The sequence below is a fragment of the Phoenix dactylifera genome, chromosome 2 (genome assembly GCF_009389715.1).
Source record: "Phoenix dactylifera cultivar Barhee BC4 chromosome 2, palm_55x_up_171113_PBpolish2nd_filt_p, whole genome shotgun sequence".
NCBI lineage: Eukaryota > Viridiplantae > Streptophyta > Magnoliopsida > Arecales > Arecaceae > Phoenix > Phoenix dactylifera.
The window spans coordinates 13,011,723-13,031,145 of NC_052393.1; the positions used below are offsets into that span (position 1 = coordinate 13,011,723).

The following is a 19,423-nucleotide window of genomic DNA, read 5'->3' on the forward strand; positions in this document are numbered from 1 at the left end:
GAGTGCTCGAGATTCTATGGTTGCAGATGCAGGGAATGCTCATGAGAAGCTTGGATTTGACAATATTAGGACTTGTGTAGGTAGGTAGGTAGGTAGGTAGGTAGCTAGGAGTGGAGCAAATTCTGCACCTTATCAAAAACGCCCTTAGATTTTTAAGCTCGTTCCCCTTGGGGGAAGAAAAAAAATCGAGCTCATTTTATTAGAAAACAAGCCTAGCTCAAAGTCACATATCTAGGCTCGGTGCATATACTTCTAGCATGGTTTTATACATGTGCATGATGAACCAGGCCTAAATAGCTGTGGCCGTGCTCCGCGCTGACCTTGGTCACCTTTTCCCGTGACCAAGCTGATGCTATGGATACAGCTATTATGGAGGCAAATCTAATCCAAAATAGGAACCTCAGTTGGATGGATAACTAGTAAATTTAGTTGATGTAGTTAGTAGAGGAATGACAGAAATTTCTCGGATAGAAAGCTGGTCATGTTTGAAAGTTGTCACCAAAGCCTACTTTATGATCAGAAACTGGAACCCAGTTTGCATTGGATAAGTTGATGATTTTGAAATGAATTAATACGGAAAACTAGACCAGAAGCCCTTTTTTTCTTTCTTTCTTTTGGTTTTTTTTTTCCGGGTTGAAATGCGGCTATGTTGATGGTGAATGACCCAAACGACAGTGGGAGGAGGAAATTAGTGCATCCATTCAACAGCAGTGCTCAATAATGCATGGAAATACTGCTATCAAACGGTAGTATGTCGGAAGCTGAGGATAAATTTTAGGTATTGGTTATCTGGTAGTTGAACCCCTGAAGTTTAGTAATGCGTATGGCAAGGAACTAAGAATTCTATCATTCCATCAAATACAAAAAATGTTGAAAATAGGCCCCGGCGATGATATTATATGAGCTAGAAATATATCATATGAAATCACCACTTCTACTGATCTCGTCTGTATGGCCCTTTCCAGAGTTCATTTTGGATAGATGATAACAAAGAGGGCCCCTTTGGATGCTCTATTGGCTTAACCATAGGGAGGGTTAGTAGGTCGAGAACTACATAGCGCATGCAGCACATATGGATAATTTGGACAAAAGATGCCAGTTTTTGTTCTTGCCATTCGGAAGCAAGAAAAATATGATCATCTTTTCGGCTCATCGCTCATTAAAAAGCAAAAAAAAACTATCAGATTTATCCATTATTCAGTTATTAGATTTATTACTGCTTGCAAATTAAATGAAATAATACCTGTCCAACTTCAGAAATATGCAAAGCTGCACATCAAACTTGGGCCTCTGCTCTCTTTAATCCAGAAGGCGTTTGCCTAGTGCAAGGAGAAAAGAAATGACTGATGATGAAATACCTGGAGAAGAAATAAGAGATCTGAAAGTATAATGCAGAAGAAACAGCATGAGTAGGCCAGGAAGATGTGATTGCTTGCAATAGTGGAGAGAATCTTAGGGATGGAAACAAGGAGGATGTCTCCCCTAATAATTAATGGAAAGATAAGACATTGCGTCCCCCACACGAGATTATAATATAGAGTTTGTTAAACAATAATGAGCTTGCTTGTTTTAGGCCCAAGACTTCATAAAGTTGCTGGTATTATGGGATTTCATGAGAATGCGCCTGCTAAAGCAACCCACCACCTTGTTTATTCTCATAATCTTTAATTGATGCAAACTTTTGGAGGTTTTAACTATCATAAGTAATGGTCAAATCCTGACCTAATCTTTAATCAAGCATGCTCTTTCAGCATCTTTATGATATCGATCTTGGTGCTAACAGACATGTTAACTATATTTCAAGTCTCCACTACACTCAATAGATAAGCCATGATAACTGTCCATGGATAGGTCCTTTTTGCATGCACTTTCAAGCATGTAGACCCCATCAAAAAGACCTCCGAACCATCCGGCTGATGTTTCTTATTCTTTCTCTCAACTGTCGGACAAATCATATGCACTCGTGATGAATGCATTAACGTTCACACGCAGCAGTGGAGCTAAAAAAAAGAAAAGAAAAGAAAAAAACCTTCTAGATGGAAGAAAGGGAGAATCGTGGAAATGATGACAACAACTGCGGCACTCTGACCAACATGAACTCACCCTACAACTGCAACGAACAACAACCCTCTTCACTGACACCAGGCAAATAAAGCTTCCAGGTGATCCTTTCCAGCTCTTGGCTCAACTTTAGAGGATCAGTAATGAGATCAAACTATGATGGGTGCGTTGCTGCAATTGATAGGAGTCGGAGTTCGTAAAAGTCGAGAGAGAAGCCGATCTTTACTCTCACTGTAACCTCACTGTAACCTGACCATTTTCTCAAGGAGGGTGTAGTCCCATTTTTACCGGACATCAAAACAGAGAACAGGCTTCTAGCTCCTACAAAACAACAGAAGGATGCTATTAAAACCTGAAACTTTAAAGTAGTTATGTACTACGGCCATAAATTTCTGTAGTTCATCCACGGGATTGCATTCCATCACGAAATAAAAAAAGAAATATCAAAAAAAAAAAAAGAATATTAGAGATGCTTGCAAAGCTTCTCAACTTTCTTTTTTTGAGACGAAACTTATCGACTGGCATGGACAAACTGAGATCACTTGCATATTAGCATGAGCTGCAAACTCTCCTGCAACAAAGGAAAAGTTTGTCAGTAAAATAAACACCAGAATGAGTAGTCAAACCGGCACCAGCACCTAATGCAGGCATGCTTATGTCACCAGCGAACTGGCTTGTGCACTGCTCATAAAACCACAGGAGCAAAATGCTGGGCCAAAGGTAAAGGCTTACAGCATTAGAAGAGGGCATAAAATGGAGAATAAGCCTGTCTTGCACACATAGCTTATCGTTTATCTGAATGTCAAAATATTACGTGAACATTTTCAGCATTTTACTCAGAGATTGTGAAGCTTTACAAAGGCAAGCATATCTCCGACACACAGAAAACTTTCGGGTATTAGTATTGGGATAATACTCACCATATGCTGCCTCAACCAACCAAAGCACCAGTGCCATGGCAAAAGGTTTCACAGAAGGCTGCAAAGACGAGCCATGTCATGGTGGTATGGAGAGAATTCAGTGCTAGGGCCTACAAGGAAAAGAACTGAACATCTATTTAAGAGGACACAGCCAGCAGAAGAACACAAGAAATTATCAACACCAAGTTTCATATCAAAACACACGCGGAATGAATTCCAACATTACCGCAAACTCAAAATTTTATATTGTAAGTACTCGAGACAGCAAAACATGGTCTAAAAGAAACAGATTCACTTTGGCCAGCTCCAGAGCCCCCATAATATGAAGACAGCGCAGCGACATTGCCGACTGTAAGCATTTTTCAAAGTCCACATAAACAAACATAGTAAGGTAAACCATATAAAAGGATGGGCATTGCAAAAATCAAACTCATTTTAGGTCCAGAATCCTTGTTGCCAATTATGAAATGGCAGGTGAATGAGATCCATTCACTGGGGTTGTCTCTGGTTCATAAACTACATTTATAAAAAGCCAGCATCACTGGAATAAACACCAAAAAGTTTAAAAATTTCAGACTGAAACCTACCTTTCAACATGTTATTTGCAATGTTGCCATTATCACTGTTAAGGAGGAGGATGACCAGAACAAGCCTGTTCCCAATATTACTATTGCTGCCACATGTTATGCAATATATTGTTTAGGATAGGATCCATTATTCAATAAATCAGAACAAAAGAGCAAAAAAGCTGGCAAGACCAAAATATCTAACTTGTCAACCAACATAGGGTATGAGAAACTGCTATCATCAATGACCATTTGCATGAAAGAAAGAACTGAGGGGTCACATCTTATAAACCTGCAACAAAAAACAATGAAAAGTTGCAAGGAACTTCTTTTTCAATACAAAACTAGATCAATGAACCGCTACTTCAGGTGAAGGATGAACAGGTTATGTAAGTTGTCAGTTTTAGAAACAACCAAAACTGTACAAAGATTGACAAAGAGGAAAAAGATCTGGTCTCATGTATGGGATCCCCTGAACAAAGAATAGGGTTAATCTGTCTTCTAAAGAATACAAGCTCCAGACGGTACTCAATGGAACAACTGCACCTGAATCCAATTGATCCTCCAATACCACCAGTGCTCAGTCAAAAATCTGTTGCTTCAAGCCCAGCACCAAAAACCAATTGGTCACCAAAGTTCCTGACTTAAACTTGATTCTCTTTCCTCTTGAGCATCATTATGAACCAAGAAGCACATGAAAGAAAGATCGATTTTCCAAGAATTTTAGAATGTTGGTGGTCCATAGATTTGCTCCATATGGTTTGACAACTTTCAACTACATGCTTGTGCCATATCCTAGTGTGTTTCAGCATTGACAATTTAAGTGTTCTGCATGAAAATTAAAACAGATGAAATCAATTGGCAAGCATTCTTCTGATTCCATCCACCACTGTAAAACGAACTTGTAAGCCATTTTGATTCCTCACCCAGGATGCAATTTATAAATAACAGGCATCACTTGCAAATGATTTGTTTCCAAGACAACCTTGAAAGCATCAGGACTGTGCTTTTTGATTCATTGCCATGTATCTTTCAATCAACTTGTCCACAAAAGATCGAATCTGCAACAATAAATGTAAAGCAGACAGAGTCAAAAGATGAACTAGAGCCACCAAATATAGTTCACTTTGGAGAGGAAAATGTACAACAGGTCAAAGGACAAATTTCAGATGACTAGCACGAGGGAAATAATATAACTACACCAGGAAAAAGGGGCAAAGCAATGGCAACATAGACAAAAACAATGACCACAGCCAACATAAATAGTTGTTATTCTGGAGGTCAAAAATTTTTAGCATGATTTATTAGGTTTCTGCATGAAGCAACATAGAAAATATCTGTATAAGATCCAAAGTGCAGACCTTATGCTTCCTCTTAGAATCAAGAAACTCATAAACTGCCATCACTTTTTCTGCTTCTGTACATTGTTCCATGACCTGACAAAATTAAAGCAAAGAAAATAAACATAAGACATGCCAGAATTGCAATTTTGAACTTATGAAAGAGGGAGGGGGTGTTTCCAACAACCTCAATGTTTGGACACCTAGTTCCCAAATGCTAACTAAGTATGAAGAATCTAAATGCCATGAACATTATGACCTTTGATGCTCGTACTACTTAACTGCAACTCATCTAATGAACTAGCAAAGTTGGCAGAAAAAGTACATGACAGACAGAAGCATAAGTGGACTATAAAGACAGTCCAATCAGAACTTAACCAGAATCTACAAGCATGCTCACAAGAAATAGAATGAAATGAAGAGGAGAATTTAGCAAGACAAGGACTCTTCTCCCAGAATTTATAAACGATGAGATATGAAATACTAAGGAGTCTGTACAACTAACATATGCCAGAACTGCAGGTGCCAATCCTGACCTAAATCCTCCGAATTTTATGGAAAGATAAAATACAAGAGTTTACCTTAGTAGCAGTTTTCTTCATTATAGACTTGTATCCTTCTCTGTCAATCTTCCTAGTTTTATACAAGGGCATGAGTAATGATGTCACATAGTCCACCACACCTTGTTTAATATGGTCTCCTCCTCTAGGTTGACCATCTAATGATGATCTGTTGTCTGCAACTTGTGAGGCAATACTTCCTCCCATGTGCCGTTGGTGCCTTAAACTGGATACAGTTGACATTTTATTTGAATCTTCCTCGTCCCTTATGTGCATCTGGTGATAAAAATCAGCATCTGCATCCATTGCTTGAGACTGCCACCTCTCAATGGCAAGTGAATCCTTGACACCTCCACTACCAGCTGTATCTGTATCAACCCATGCCTTTGTCAATCTACTATCTATTGCTCCACTTTCTCCAGAATGTTCTCTTAGATTTGAAGGGCATGCTATTTCATTTGAATAACTCCTTTGTGTATAGTTATCACCAGACAATTTTGAGTTGTCGAGACTGGCACAGGTGGCAGTAAAATCAACAGTCCAATTTCTGACCCTGCAGTTTCTTGAGTCTATTTCAGCTATACAATCTTGCCTTCCAAGAACGCCACCAGACCATTTCTTTCTTATGTCAGATTCTTCCATCTGGGAATATTGTTCGCGTCTTGCAAATTTATGAAATGATGGTATCTTTGGAAGCTCGCGCAATGCACTGACCTCTGCTTCTGAAGATGCAAATGCCTACAAAGAACCACCAATATCTAAATTCAGTCCAGTTGATGTTAGAACAAGAATATTGACAAGAAAACAAAAATATTTCTAATTGATAATATAAAAGAGATAGGCTAGTTGAAAAGAGGGTTTTTGATACAGACCTCAGCAGCTTTCAGAGCAGCAGAACGTGCAGCTTCAGCAGCAGCAAAGGCTGCAGCTTCTTCATCAGACATTACCACATTATCCTCCAACTTAGATTCCTGTATCACTCTCTGAGAGCGTGACAAGTTAACCTCAGAATTTGTGTCCGTTATGGGTTCTAACTTGGCTATCCTGCTATCAAATTTCTTATTATTTGCTCTGGAAGGTGAATGGGTTGTAACAGATGGAGGAACCTGCAAATTGCCTTTACTATCCAATGCTTCATTAGCCATACGTAAAGGTGGCTTTCCTGATATTGGTTCTTTAGATCTGACCTTTGATGATTCTGATGCTGTTGTTTGCCTCAATAGTTTCAGCCCACCATTTGTGGCCTTTTCCCTACGGAAAACTTCAATCCACACGCTGACCAGCTGACTTGCTATGGCACGGATATCTCGACTAGTGTGCACACAGACCTTCTCCTTTACAGTCCTTCCAATACCTACAACAGGGAAAACACATTATTTGTACAAAAAATTGACACTAGGCTTGATGATCATTAGGATGCAAACCAAAACAAATTTAAAAAGAAAATCATCACATAAATGTGCTTCATAGTTCAAAATGCATCAATACCACCATTTCAAAATCATGCAACAGAAAATGCTAGAAATTTGTACTATATATACACATATATATAGTGACACAAAAATTTAACGCTTGTTAACTAAAATGTACATTTTGCATATTAAAAAACAAAAAAATACATGACATCACACAAAAATATGCAAAAGCATGCATAATAAGTTTTAGAATAAATTTGGCTGGTTCAAATGAGAAAAATATACACAACTTGAACATATTAAAAGAACATGAGGTTTCCAAATGAAGCCCCAGTATTTTAGGTCAAAACAAGCAATGCATGCTCCCTATTCACAATTACTACTGATAACACTAGTATTCAAAGACAAAAATCCTCACTAAATTCAATGCTGCACATCAAATAATGAAAAAGTACATCAAACAAAGAGAGATCAGAATCACTGTCCTCGATCCAAGTCACATTACTTATTACTGCTAGACATTTTGAAGATTCTCCAACAGTTGCGCATCACAAGATTCCACATTTAGACACTTTGGAATATCTGTGAGTGATACTGATACTAGTTGAACATTCCCTGATGCAGAGTATGACTTCTGTACCCTACTTGTGATCCTTAAGGTTATATGAGCAGAAACAGAAGCACCTCAACACATAATGCTCATGTCGTCATAACTCTCAACCTTCCCTTTATGTACTTGCGTCACCATAAGCATTTTCACTGATATTCATGAAGACTAACAGCTTTATGTCTCAATCAACCAGGCACATTTTGTACTACCCAAGTAATATTGTCATGTGGGGATGGTCCCACTTTGGAAAGAAAGCTATCCTGCCACCTATATTCCTTCACTTACAACTTTCATAAGGTAGAAAAGAATGCATGAACCATCAAGAATTATCCCAACAACTCAGAATCAGCATTTGAAACCCTCATTTGCCAATCATTTCCATAAAGGCAGCCTTTGAAGTTACTGCAAGTTTTTTCAAATTTTTTATCACAACTTCCATCTATGTTAGTTTGTGTCTCCCCACCTCTTTCTAGACCCCAAGTACATTCCCAAGCACCTCTTCTAACCTTTGCCTCCTGTAAACTTCATTGCACATAAATTTCAATAACTATAAAAACTATTGTTCACAACTTTTTATAATGTAATACTATCACTTACTGGCACGTATTCTGTTTTGTTTTTTCGGTTATCAATCAAGACATAAGGATCTAATAAGTAATAAACTTATGTGGCGATAGAAACTTTTAAGTGGCAACTGGAATACTGAACATATTTTGATGCATTTATGCAGGTATACTCTTTCAAGAGTAACAACCTAATTCTTACCCTAAATTAAGTGAGCTTGTATATGTTCTGGTAGTTAAAATAAAGATACATATAAATAGATTAATTTTGTAAACTTGTGTTGAGGTGTGTTGCAATGTACTGGCTATGTTTAGGCTTGGAATGATATTGGACCTGTGTGCAATATGCTCCATGTACGTGGGTACCTTGATAGCAGCCTTGATAGCATATAGTTTCCCATATGATACATCATTAAACATATAATAACCATTATTGTCATTCATAGAAATCTTGAGAAATGAACCAACGAATGCCTCCTATGCGCATTTATGCTGATGCATGAACCCATGCATGTCCACTCAGTAGTATAAAGTAACATCTCATGCAATATTACAATAAAGAGAAAGAGGGAATGGGTATAACACATCATAGTGTCCAGAAACATAAATCAACATTGTTAAAAAAAAAGGTAAAGATACTTTAAGTTGCAAAACAACATAACAACAACGTCAAATGCCTTTTGCTAGCTACTCAATGATCGTTCCAAGTGCCAACAGTTTAATCCAACTTAAGCAAGATACTACTTTTTTGGGATGCCGAAGAGTGTCATGTCTTGGTATCTACTTGTCCTAAATTGTCAGCATTCCAAGAATCCTGCAAACTTTGCAGTTACACTTAAAGATTATTCAATGCCAGTACCTCTCAAATGGCACTTATAAGGAGTTGATTGCTTTAAGAAGACAAGCTAGTCTTATATATTCCTCGGTGCTTTAAATCAAGAACTCCTCAAGGTGAAGAGAAAACAAGTATTGACTATACTAAGCCTTTTGCCAATGCAAAAGAATTCTAAGGGCATCTTAAATCTCAGAGTTTTGCTACAAAACTCTCGGATTATATTTGGAATGTACTACAAAATCATGATCTTTTGTGATTTGATATTCTGTTTGAATTTACAAGTTGTCTTTATACCACCACAAGTTTCGTTTTGCAACAAAAATTCATAACTCAAATCATAAATGGGAACTTTTCAACTTCAAGTAGAAACTTTTGAATCATGTTTCACTCCCCATCATCTTACTTTTTTCCATTAATTTTTTTAAACTAAACGCTTCCAAAAAATTCTCAATTCTCAACATTCAAAGACTTCAAATATAAGAAAGGATAAATCACAGTTTTGAAATTAGAAACCCCCAAAAGCAGCCCTACTATTGAAAGCTAATACTAGCAACCACAAATCATCACACCCTGGTGATAAAAAATGAGAAACTTTCCTGTAAATAATGGAAGAGAATATTTCCTTCAAGCATCATCCACTCAATGAGGTTTTGTATAAAGACTAGAAGAAGGGTAAACCCCAGACCCCTGACCGCTTGATGTACATTTTAGGATTTGAAGATGAGGATTTATGCTAAAGTGAGCAATACCCAAACAGGTGTATTAACTAGAGAATGAAAATTTGTTTTGAGTTAAAATAACTACAGCCATTAACCTTGACCTAATTATTTGGAGTAAGCTCTGTAGCAACTATAGTACTACGTTTAACAGCAAGTTTTTCAATTTCTTTGTAACAATTCATACTAGCTTTGATCCTTTTTCACGATCCTATAGTACAAATTTAAATACTTCTCCTTGAGGGTGCTTCCTCATATCCTCAACTTATAGGCCCATACTTTATTAATTAGTTATTTATCACTTTTTACTTAATTGGTACAACTTCTGCATCTCCTCTTATATCCATGTTCTTTCCCCCTAGTGTTCCTCACTTAGGTCCCTAGCTATGATATGAAAGTTGAATAAGATAAATATGTCTTCACCAACATGCTGACTGTTCACTGGAATGAATACCCGAGAATCTACAACTTAAACAAACAAGGAGAACACCTCAATTTGTTGAAGTCAAATTTACACCACCCAAGCAAAAGAAAGCATCAGTAATACCTCGAAATAAACATCAATAAGAACAGAGATCCAGGATCTATGATTCTCCATTTCCGTAAGTACCAAGAATTTCTCCACTAATAAAATTATAGTACCTCAGAATCACAAGCAAAAAAGTGAACCATTTGAATGAAATTTGATTCTCCAAATTAAAGATCTGTCTACACATAAAATTATACTCCATATTGTGGAACACGGATATAACACACTGAATAACGAGAAGATAGTTCATAAGAACACCCCAAAAGAGAGGATCAAGTTTGAAATTGCATCTTTCTTTTTGGCAGGGAGTATGATTTCTACAAATTTTGAATTTGATAACATATAATCATCTGCCACAGGTTGACATGAACATCACAAGAATTACATAATACACAACACAAGAGCAACAGATGCAACTTGGTGGCATTTATGAGTTACAAGATAGGCAAAGCAGATTAATTTTATTTCAGTGATGAGAAAGTTCATGCTTTTCTGAAATCTTAAATAAAACATCAGATAGAAAAATGCCTACCAGACAAACGAACAGCAAGGAGATCTGTCGACACAAGCACAAGCAGGCGGACACAATGACGCAAGAGCTGAGTAGCATTTTTGCCCAACGAATCCTGATTTAAAATGGTAAAGAACAGTCTTCAGATATTCAAGGATCTTAGTAACCTGATACTGAAATTCATTCACGTAACAATTAAAAGAGGAATCAGCTTACAAGGATCCAAGTGTTGAGTACGCTAAGTCCCTCCTTGGTCCCAGCAAAGGACTTGAGAGTTTCAACAGGAAGGCGTAACAATTCTTTAGCAAGATGTAATCGTCCAGAAGTAGTCTTTGCACTAGAGAACATATCTTGCAGTAAGCATTCCTTTGTGGGCAATGCATGCTTGCCATCTGAGTTCTTGCAAAGAACATTGGAAAGTTTGCATGCATCAAGTCTCTTTGACATGTCTCTCACTTCATTTCTTTCACTATCTGCCTGTCTTTGTACCGGCTCCATTGCATCAACCTCTGTCAGACAATCCATGCCAGTAGTGAAGATGTCAATAATACGAACTGCTTCTCGAAGACCACTCATCATTGCACCACCAACAGTATCTGGGTGCTCTTTGCAGGTTGCCTCACCAGCAAAAAATAAACAGTTCAAAACAGGTCTCCCCAAAATATCATAGTCCTCCCCTGAGGCACCTACAGCAACGTAGGAATAAGCACCCCTGCTGAAAGGATCCATACCCCAGTTTGTCACAACAACCGCTACAGGATCTGGCACAGAAGCTTTGCCAAAAAGTTTGCGAAGAACCATCAAAGCATGATTTACATGATCAGAGGTGCTCCTACATTGTCCATCTATAGCCGCCTTCCCAACCACAAGTGCTATAAGAACAGGAGCCCCAACAGTCTTCTTGACATTCCAAAACATAAAACATTGGCCCCTCCGACTTGTTTCTTCTGCAGTTGCCCCAAAGTAATCTACAGTATCATCCCAAAATACTTTAGGGAACTCTAATACTACTTTGTTCAGCACACCAAAACCAAGCCTCTGAATAGAGGATTTCTTCCAGTCTGGTAAGGCAGGAGAGAACTTAATGCTATCTGCCTTTAGACAACCAAGTGGCACGGTGATCAAGACAGCATCTCCCACAAACTCACCACCATTGGATGTACTTACTTTCACTTTATTTTGCTGTTGGCCAACTTCACCTGAGTCCTTCATGTCATAGATGACTTCTGTAACGATTTGGTTTAAGTGAATATCAAGTCCCTTACCTAAACTTTCTATAATAGTGCTGTAACCCCCTTTAATCATACAGTGAGCCCCTCCAAATCCTCCATAAACATCATCCTGGTTCCAGTAGGGAAGAGATACCTCCTTAAGCAAGGCAGCACAACCATACTCCAAATTTGCGAAGTGCCAATCCATCATTCTTCTCTCAAGAGGACTCAATATGTCCATTGTAAGACTGTCCTCAGCATTTGTGATTTCAGTAGCCATGGGAGCATTCATAACAGTATTTACCATTCCAGAGTTGCAAACCATCTTAACTTGATCAGAGTCTAAAGCAGCTGATGTCAACTGAGACATTCGACGTCTTCTAAGAGCATATTCTAGCCCATCCTCAAGTGACATCCTCATTGCACCTTCACCATTTTGTGCAACAAGTACTACCATGTCATCAAGGAGACTATTGTATTCAGCTTCCAGAGCATCATCCAATTCAGCAGGAACTTTATGACCTGTCACTACATCATAAAGAGGGCAATCACTGTTCAAAAGAGTTAATTCAAGTCCCAGCTGCTTACAGATGAGAGAGGAGGGGTCTGGCCTTCTTTCAGTTGCAACATCAGCCTCTACACCAGTGATAATGCTGGCACCAAGATCTACAGGAACTGAAAGTGATTTGTGGTCTGTATACACACGCCCCCCTATTCTATCACGAGCCTCTAGAACAGTGACAGAAAAGCCTTGGCGTTGAAGATGGCGTGCTGCAGTTAAGCCAGCAGGACCAGCTCCAACAATGATAATTCTCTTTTGAACTTTTAAATCAGATTCAGTACTATTGTCCACCTCGAAAGAGTGCACTGGACTAGACTGGGCCCCACTATTTTCAATGTATGCAATATTTTCTCTTTCACTTTCTACAGATTGATGCATATCACGGATATCTTCTATCTGCTTCGGAGAAACATCAGGATTTGGCTCACGACCAAAGATCTTTGAAGATGAACCACAAATTGGACCACCATGTGGTTTCGCTTGTGGATCATTGTGCTGAATCTCTTGGTCATCTGGTACAACATTGCTGTACCCACTCCTTGGATTGCAGACCCAATCCATGCACATATCAATTCCAAACTTAACACTGTTGAATGTTTCTGGTTCACTTCTTCTACATGCAGACTGCGCATTTACTTCCATGTAGCCAACTGTTTGCTCATTTGATTTCACCTGAGAGGACAATTCTGAACCAGAACCAGGTAAATGGAGATTATAATTTTCATGAACTTCTGAATCAAGCTTCAATTTTGTGTTTTGAACTATAAAGGGCATGCCATTCTCCTTCATCTCTGCATTTTCAGTAATCTTAAAATAACTTTGAACCGAGGGAACTTCAAGCTCAGAACCAGCTGTCTTCACCCCATAAGTTTTCGTAGGTTTGAATTTATTCGGAACTTCAGAATGAGGCATACCGCACAGATCTGATGTCTCCTTTTCTGATGCAATTCCTGAATTTATATAACCCTGCAGGGAGCTTGTTAGAGGCTAAATTTTGTACTCTGTAGACGATCTTGTTTTTGAAATTGAAGAAAAAGAGGGAAAATACAGAAACAAAGATGGTAATTTTAATGTACAGCGATAACTAATGACCGCTGGAAAAGTAGGTTGTGCCTGATAAAGATATGAGTAGAATGTGCAAGTTGTTAAGAAATAACAACTAATTTTTCTTTAAAAGGGAAAAAATCCCTAAGCCAGTCTTTCACTAACAAGCTTGGTGATAATTGAACTGTTATTTGCCACCTGTCCATCACAATAACTGACTTGATAATTTAACGAAGAATTGCCCGTATGATGAAATTTTCAAAAGAAAACAGTGACCAGTGTAAGTCAGTCAGCATTTGATCTCACTCATAAAAATGAATATCTGGAAACATGTGGATGGGACCAAGGAAAACTTACATTGCGGTCCAGAAACAAGTAGATTTCACGGATGAGAGAATCACGTGGTGACTCATCTTCTAAAGGAGTATCAGATACACCACAATCTACAAGAGGCAATATGTGCTTCACATCTTTACTCCAGCGACCCAGAATTAAATTCCTGGGATGAAATGCAAAAAAAAAAAAAATCAGGCATATTTGGTGCATCAAGATCAAGTCAAAAAGCCACCAATGCTAGATCTAAATAGTCCTATGTCTGCAGAAGATCACAAGCCACGTCTGATACAGATCAATTGTTTGAGTTAAGAAGAAGAAATGCCTGAAGAAAAAGAATTCTAAAGATTTAAACTGTGCTACTACAAGAAGATGTTGATTAAAATATAGCTCAATCATTTACATCAATCATTTACATCGATCATTTCAAAATAATATGAACATGATATACAGTGGTGGGGAAAGGAAATTATACAGATTCCCTGTCAATTTATAATATAACAGAAGATATCAAGAACCAAGAAAAACAGGATTCCAGAAGCCATTGACATCAAATATTGTAAAAAATTTATTACCTTTTGGCATGCAGAAATCCTTTTTCCTACTTAAGAAATTCAGTATATGAATAATAAATAGATAAACATTATTGAAGGAGATAAGGACTGAGCAGTGCTGGTAAGTAAGGCTTAGATAACAGATTCGGATTTTCCACATATTCAGAGGATAGTCTTCCATGTCATACTCAATGCTGTAAAATATGCAAAACCATATTTTATGGACTGTACCCGATACATTATCCTTCAAATTATACAACAACTTGCAAGTGCCAAAACAACTTTTACATCCATTTAACTCCAATTTCAGCTCCATTGTAAACAAGCCAGTAAGTCCGATTTTCTATTCCAAACAATCAATTTTTGTTAAGACTTTATAAGGAAAAAATCAATTTAACCCTACAAAATAATAGTACTAAACAACAGGTGCACTTTAACTGGTCATGCGTTGTAGCTGAGAAAATATAGAAGTTGACGTACCAAATATGTCAGGGAATATAAAATTCCAAGCTTAACTGTAAGAGAGTTTAAACTATGATTGATACAGGAAAATTAAATTTTCTAAAAAACATGAGAATTTAAACTTAAAAATACAAGGCCATCGTATAAGGTGGTGCAAATGCCAACCTAGCTAATGAGGACAAGTCAAAAGTTATTACCCACTAAGAAACTTACACTCTAAGAACTATCATCATAAAGTTAAGTAACTTTTCAACAGGAAAATCGTGCGGACAATTTCCAACTTCAAAACGAAGGAGCAACAGACCTGCAATCCAGATATTCCTGAAGACCACCTTTGCGTTTTAAGACATCCTTAAATTTGATCTTTTCAATTGGAGTCACAGCACGAGCTTTCATCCCAGCTGCTACCGCTGCTGTACGAGAATCGCCTGCCTCCTCCAGAATATTTGAATGGGGATCAGATTTCTCTTTTGCTCTGACAGATCGGTTTCCATCATCTGCAGAAGTATTTGTAAACAATCCTTGCTCATGCATCAGAACTTCCCAGTCAACATCTCCCTCATATGCCATATCACCATGCCTGCGCCTTTTTATACTTCGCATCACCCGGGGCACCCCTGACAGATTATCTGCATTGTCATGATCTGATATGACAGCTGCACCAACTCGATAAGTTTCTTTTAGATCCAATAAATTGGTCCGAGAAAAGGCAGCACCGCTGTCCTTGGTCACAAGAAGATGTTGACTTCTTGCAGAAGATGGCTCTTTGGGGGCAACATCTAAATCTTCCAACAAGTTATCATCAACAAATTGGTCCAAGGATTCACCAGTCACAGGTAAATCCTTGCAGTTGATGGCAGATAAAAGAGCTGGTTGTTTATCTCTTTGCGAAAACAAAACTGAAATATTTACATTGGAAGATGGTAATCCATCACTAGGTCCCAACTTCTCTTCTAGTTGCATGGTGACTGGTGTCGGTTGTGACTTAAGAGATAGGGGAACATCTCTTGGTGGGTTTAAATCATCACCGTATTTGTGAATATCTTCTGCTTTTTTGCCACCACCTAACAAGGACACACCATATGAGAGACTATCATATTCTTCCTTGATCCAATTATTAGGATCAACATCCATCTTTTCTGGTGTAGAAGAGTCAGTGTTCTCATATAGAGAGCTCCGCAAAGACTCCTTCAGATTTTCAGAGTATGGACCTAACAGAACTTCAGAGCTGTCGCCATCTGCCAATTGCTTGCTTCTTAAAACAGAAGATACCTTTTCAGTATGAGGAGATGGTTTTCCAAATGCTTCTTTGGAAGGTAGATTTAGACCATCTGTTCTCATGACAGTATCCTTGCTCATTGTTTCTTCACATGGATCATCGGTGGGATCATTATCTAAAGACTCAACAATTTCCTTCCTCTGTATTTGCATCAAAGAGTTTTCTCTAGAAGCACCACCAATTATTTGATTTAATGCATTGCCAGATTCTGCACATTCATCTGACATCTTGACTGGTGGCACAGTAGATGAATCTTGAACTAGCAGATGAGTGCTATCAAATGTTACATCCTTAGATGGTGAGGGGCATGTGCCAGTAACTTGTTGAGAACATGGTCTAAATTCAACAACACTACCTGTCCATGTTGATATTGGGTCAGAAGCTGATAATTCAGCAACCTTATGCATCAAGTGACTCGTATTCCCTTTGGAGCATTGGTTCGAGCTATCCTCTAACATCTTCTCTTTTACCTCGTGAGGAAGGATATCATCGGAGGTTTCATGAGAATTTTGATTCAACTGACCACTACGTCTTATAAATCTAACCAATCCATCCTCTTTGGTAGCTGCAGGTCTTGTCCTTTTAGTTTCCAGAACAGAATCAGAACTCAATGACTGAACTAGAGAAGGTTCCGAACTATCTAAATCCCTTTCAGCAGATCTATCAAAACCTTCAGCATCATGCCTCACACTGTCTACTCTAACTTCCAGATGGGAAATAGAAGAAGATTCCTGAATAGGATGTGATTCTTTCACAGTTCTTCTAGAACTACATCTTGACTCAAGGGGTTTTCGAGATCCTGCCTGCCCTTTCCAAATCAAAGAAGAGCGGGTTTTCCCAACAACAACATACATTTTTTCTTCCAACATTTCATCATTAGAAGTCTGATCCACACCCTCAACAACTGCAATACTAACCTCCTTCATATCTGCAACAGGTGCACCACGAGGTTTTCTACCCCGCCGTCTGGCAACAAGACCTTGTTGAGCTCCATCAGAAGGTGAACTTAACCCACCATCCAAAGAAGGGACTGCCTCAACTCCTGGTGAACTCGAATCATCTGAGACCTTATCAGCACTTTGCTTCAACTCATTTTCAGTACTTGTAGTTACTTCTATTGCCTTCCTCTTCTTAGAATCCAAACGAGTTCTCTGTACTGAAGACGAATGAGCTTTCTTGAGAAAAGCTGAAACCAAATCTTCCGGACAGACATCTGAAGAATGGCCGGAACTCTCATGAGACCCCGAAATTCCTTTTTTCTCATTTTTCTTTTCCAAATCACTCTCAGATATTTTGCTTCCAGATTTCCCTGCATCCTCCAATGGCGCATCTAAACCTGAATCCTCCATTCGGTCGGGCACTTCCACCCCACCCGAAGAGGAAGAAGCTTTTCCAACCCCAGATCCGGCATCACCGGCACCGTTAGCCCTCTTCGGGCCCTTCAGCTTCTTCCTAAAACTAGCCAATGTATCATAAAACTCATCTGAATCTCCCTTCTCATCCCTAGGGTTTTCTGCCCTATCTTCTGCCACCAGAGGCTTCCCCTTCTTTGCAGCCCGCGGCTTCTTCAGCTTGAACAGCGATCCAATAGGACGCTCCTCGTCATCCAATTCGCCTCCCATTTCTACCGAAGGCAATGATTTTCTTTTCTGCTCCTCCACATCATCACCCATCTTCAAGCTGTCCGAGATAGGTTTCAAATTGGCCAGCTCTGTGGTTCCCAACCCTACCGCCCCATTAACATCCAAATAACCACAAAAACCAGATTCTTGGTCCATCCGTTCTTCGCCAAGGCGACACCTTTCATCGTTCATACAGCTATTCCCCTCGTTTTCTCGATACCGATTGCCCAAAACCTCCAAATAATCACAAACCTATCAAGAAAAGAGATCAAGAAGAAGGCAGGATGAGGTTTGGAGGCAACGGGACCCCAGAGTTGCCATTTGTGACAAAGAAACGATGGAATCCTACCATTCGAAGGAGGAGGAGGCGAGAGAGGAGAAGAGCGGCTGACCTGAGAGAGATTTGTGGCGTCGGGGGGCGGCCCGAAGGCGAGCGATGCGGGAGATCTCGGAAAGATATCGGCAGCTCGGCGCTCGGGGGACGGACGATTCGGAGGAAAATAGTGTGAAAGAGATAGAGAGAGCATGCGAGGGGCGAAGAGAAGAGGGTCGTTTTTATAAGAAAAAGATAGGAGGGCGGGGTTGGGGTTCCCTTCGCTGTTTCCTTTTGGTCTATGCTTGCCATGTTGCCTCTTAGCGGTGGGTTCTGTTTATATTTTGCCATCAGCAATTTTTTTTTAAAAAATAAATATTGTTTTGTGAGAAGAGGGTTCTCATGAGAGGTGAAAGTTGAATGAAGCTATGTGCATGGTGAGTTTGAACATGAAAAGAGAATGATGGAAAACTTCAGAATAATTTCCAGCAAGCCTTGTGACAAAAATATATACCTACATGAATCTAAAAATTTTACAAATTTGGAAAAGCTAAAGAATTAAATATTAAGTGAAGCAAACAGTCAAGGACTTGCATTGCAATGTAGATGGAATGAAGGTATAATAGGCTAAAGGAGGCGTGGAAAAGATGGCGAAGGTTTATTTGGTGGATAATTTCAATTAAAGATACAAGATTCTAAGAAACGTTAACAAATTTTTAGCTGTCTATATAATTATAAATAGAACCATGTAATAAATGAGTTTCGCTTATATCCCAGTTCTACCTCTATATTCCCGAAAAAAAAGGGGGAAGGAAGGTTACCGTTATTTTTTTTAGAAAGAGATAACTGCTAACGAACTTTTAAAATATCCAATCAGAAAAATGACAGATGGTATAAAGGGATTGATTTAGGTTGCTATTGCAACTGCAGTGGGTTAGAATACAACAATCATGAGTACTCAATAAAAGAAGGGGAGAGAAGATTGTCGTTATCTTTTTTGGAAAGAAATAAGCACCGACAACTATTTGAAACATCCAATCGGAAAAAACAATGTGGCGCAAATGTAAAACAACTGATTCAAGTCGTTATTGCAATTGCAGTAGGTTACACGTGGTAGACAGGAGCGTCGAATCTTAGTTTGCCCTCTGTACAGATATCGACAAAAGCATATTATAAATGGGTCCCTCCTCGCGTTTCACCTTCTACGTAGTTGCCTTATTTGTTGGAACTTTTTTTTGTCGGATGAACTAGTCAGGTTGAATTCTTTCCAGCCTCTACGTAGGATTGGTGATACCTAGATCCTATGCATAGATAATTTACTTAAATATAAGGTAGCAACTAAAGAGTTTTAATTTGAGAAGTTAGGGTTTGTTTCATCTTGTGCCCAATAGTTTTAATTAGGGTTGGAAGGTGAAGG

General features: G+C 38.8%; 1 protein-coding gene across 8 annotated transcripts; it reads right to left on the reverse strand.

Moving 5' to 3' along the window:
* Positions 1-1,892: 1,892 nt before the first annotated feature.
* LOC103699619 lies at positions 1,893-18,336 on the reverse strand. 8 transcript variants are annotated; one of them, XR_005509893.1, is made up of 12 exons: positions 18,086-18,336; positions 15,097-17,945; positions 13,801-13,942; positions 10,843-13,365; positions 10,648-10,741; positions 6,320-6,801; positions 5,469-6,185; positions 4,909-4,983; positions 4,474-4,608; positions 2,982-4,375; positions 2,794-2,856; positions 1,893-2,632 (listed from the first exon to the last, which is right to left on the reverse strand). XR_005509893.1 is itself a non-coding variant. In XM_039122268.1 (9 exons), the coding sequence occupies exons 1-9, from the start codon at positions 18,218-18,220 to the stop codon at positions 4,543-4,545; spliced, it is 7,083 nt and encodes a 2,360-aa protein (XP_038978196.1). In that variant the 5' UTR covers positions 18,221-18,336; the 3' UTR covers positions 1,893-4,542. The 8 variants fall into 8 exon arrangements, 1 of the variants encoding a protein (XP_038978196.1); XR_005509880.1 differs by having other exon boundaries at positions 1,893-3,330; positions 3,569-4,375; XR_005509886.1 differs by having other exon boundaries at positions 1,893-3,091; positions 3,208-4,375.
* Between the last annotated feature and the right edge of the window lie 1,087 nt (positions 18,337-19,423).

Coding starts and splice junctions, on each gene's coding strand:
- LOC103699619 (XM_039122268.1), bottom strand. CDS start 18,220: ATGCTCTCTCTATCTCTTTCACACTATTTTCCTCCGAATCGTCCGTCC. Junction 17,946..18,085: donor ACGCCACAAATCTCTCTCAG/GTCAGCCGCTCT, acceptor TTTTCTTGATAG/GTTTGTGATTATTTGGAGGT. Junction 13,366..13,800: donor ACTTGTTTCTGGACCGCAAT/GTAAGTTTTCCT, acceptor AGCTCCCTGCAG/GGTTATATAAATTCAGGAAT.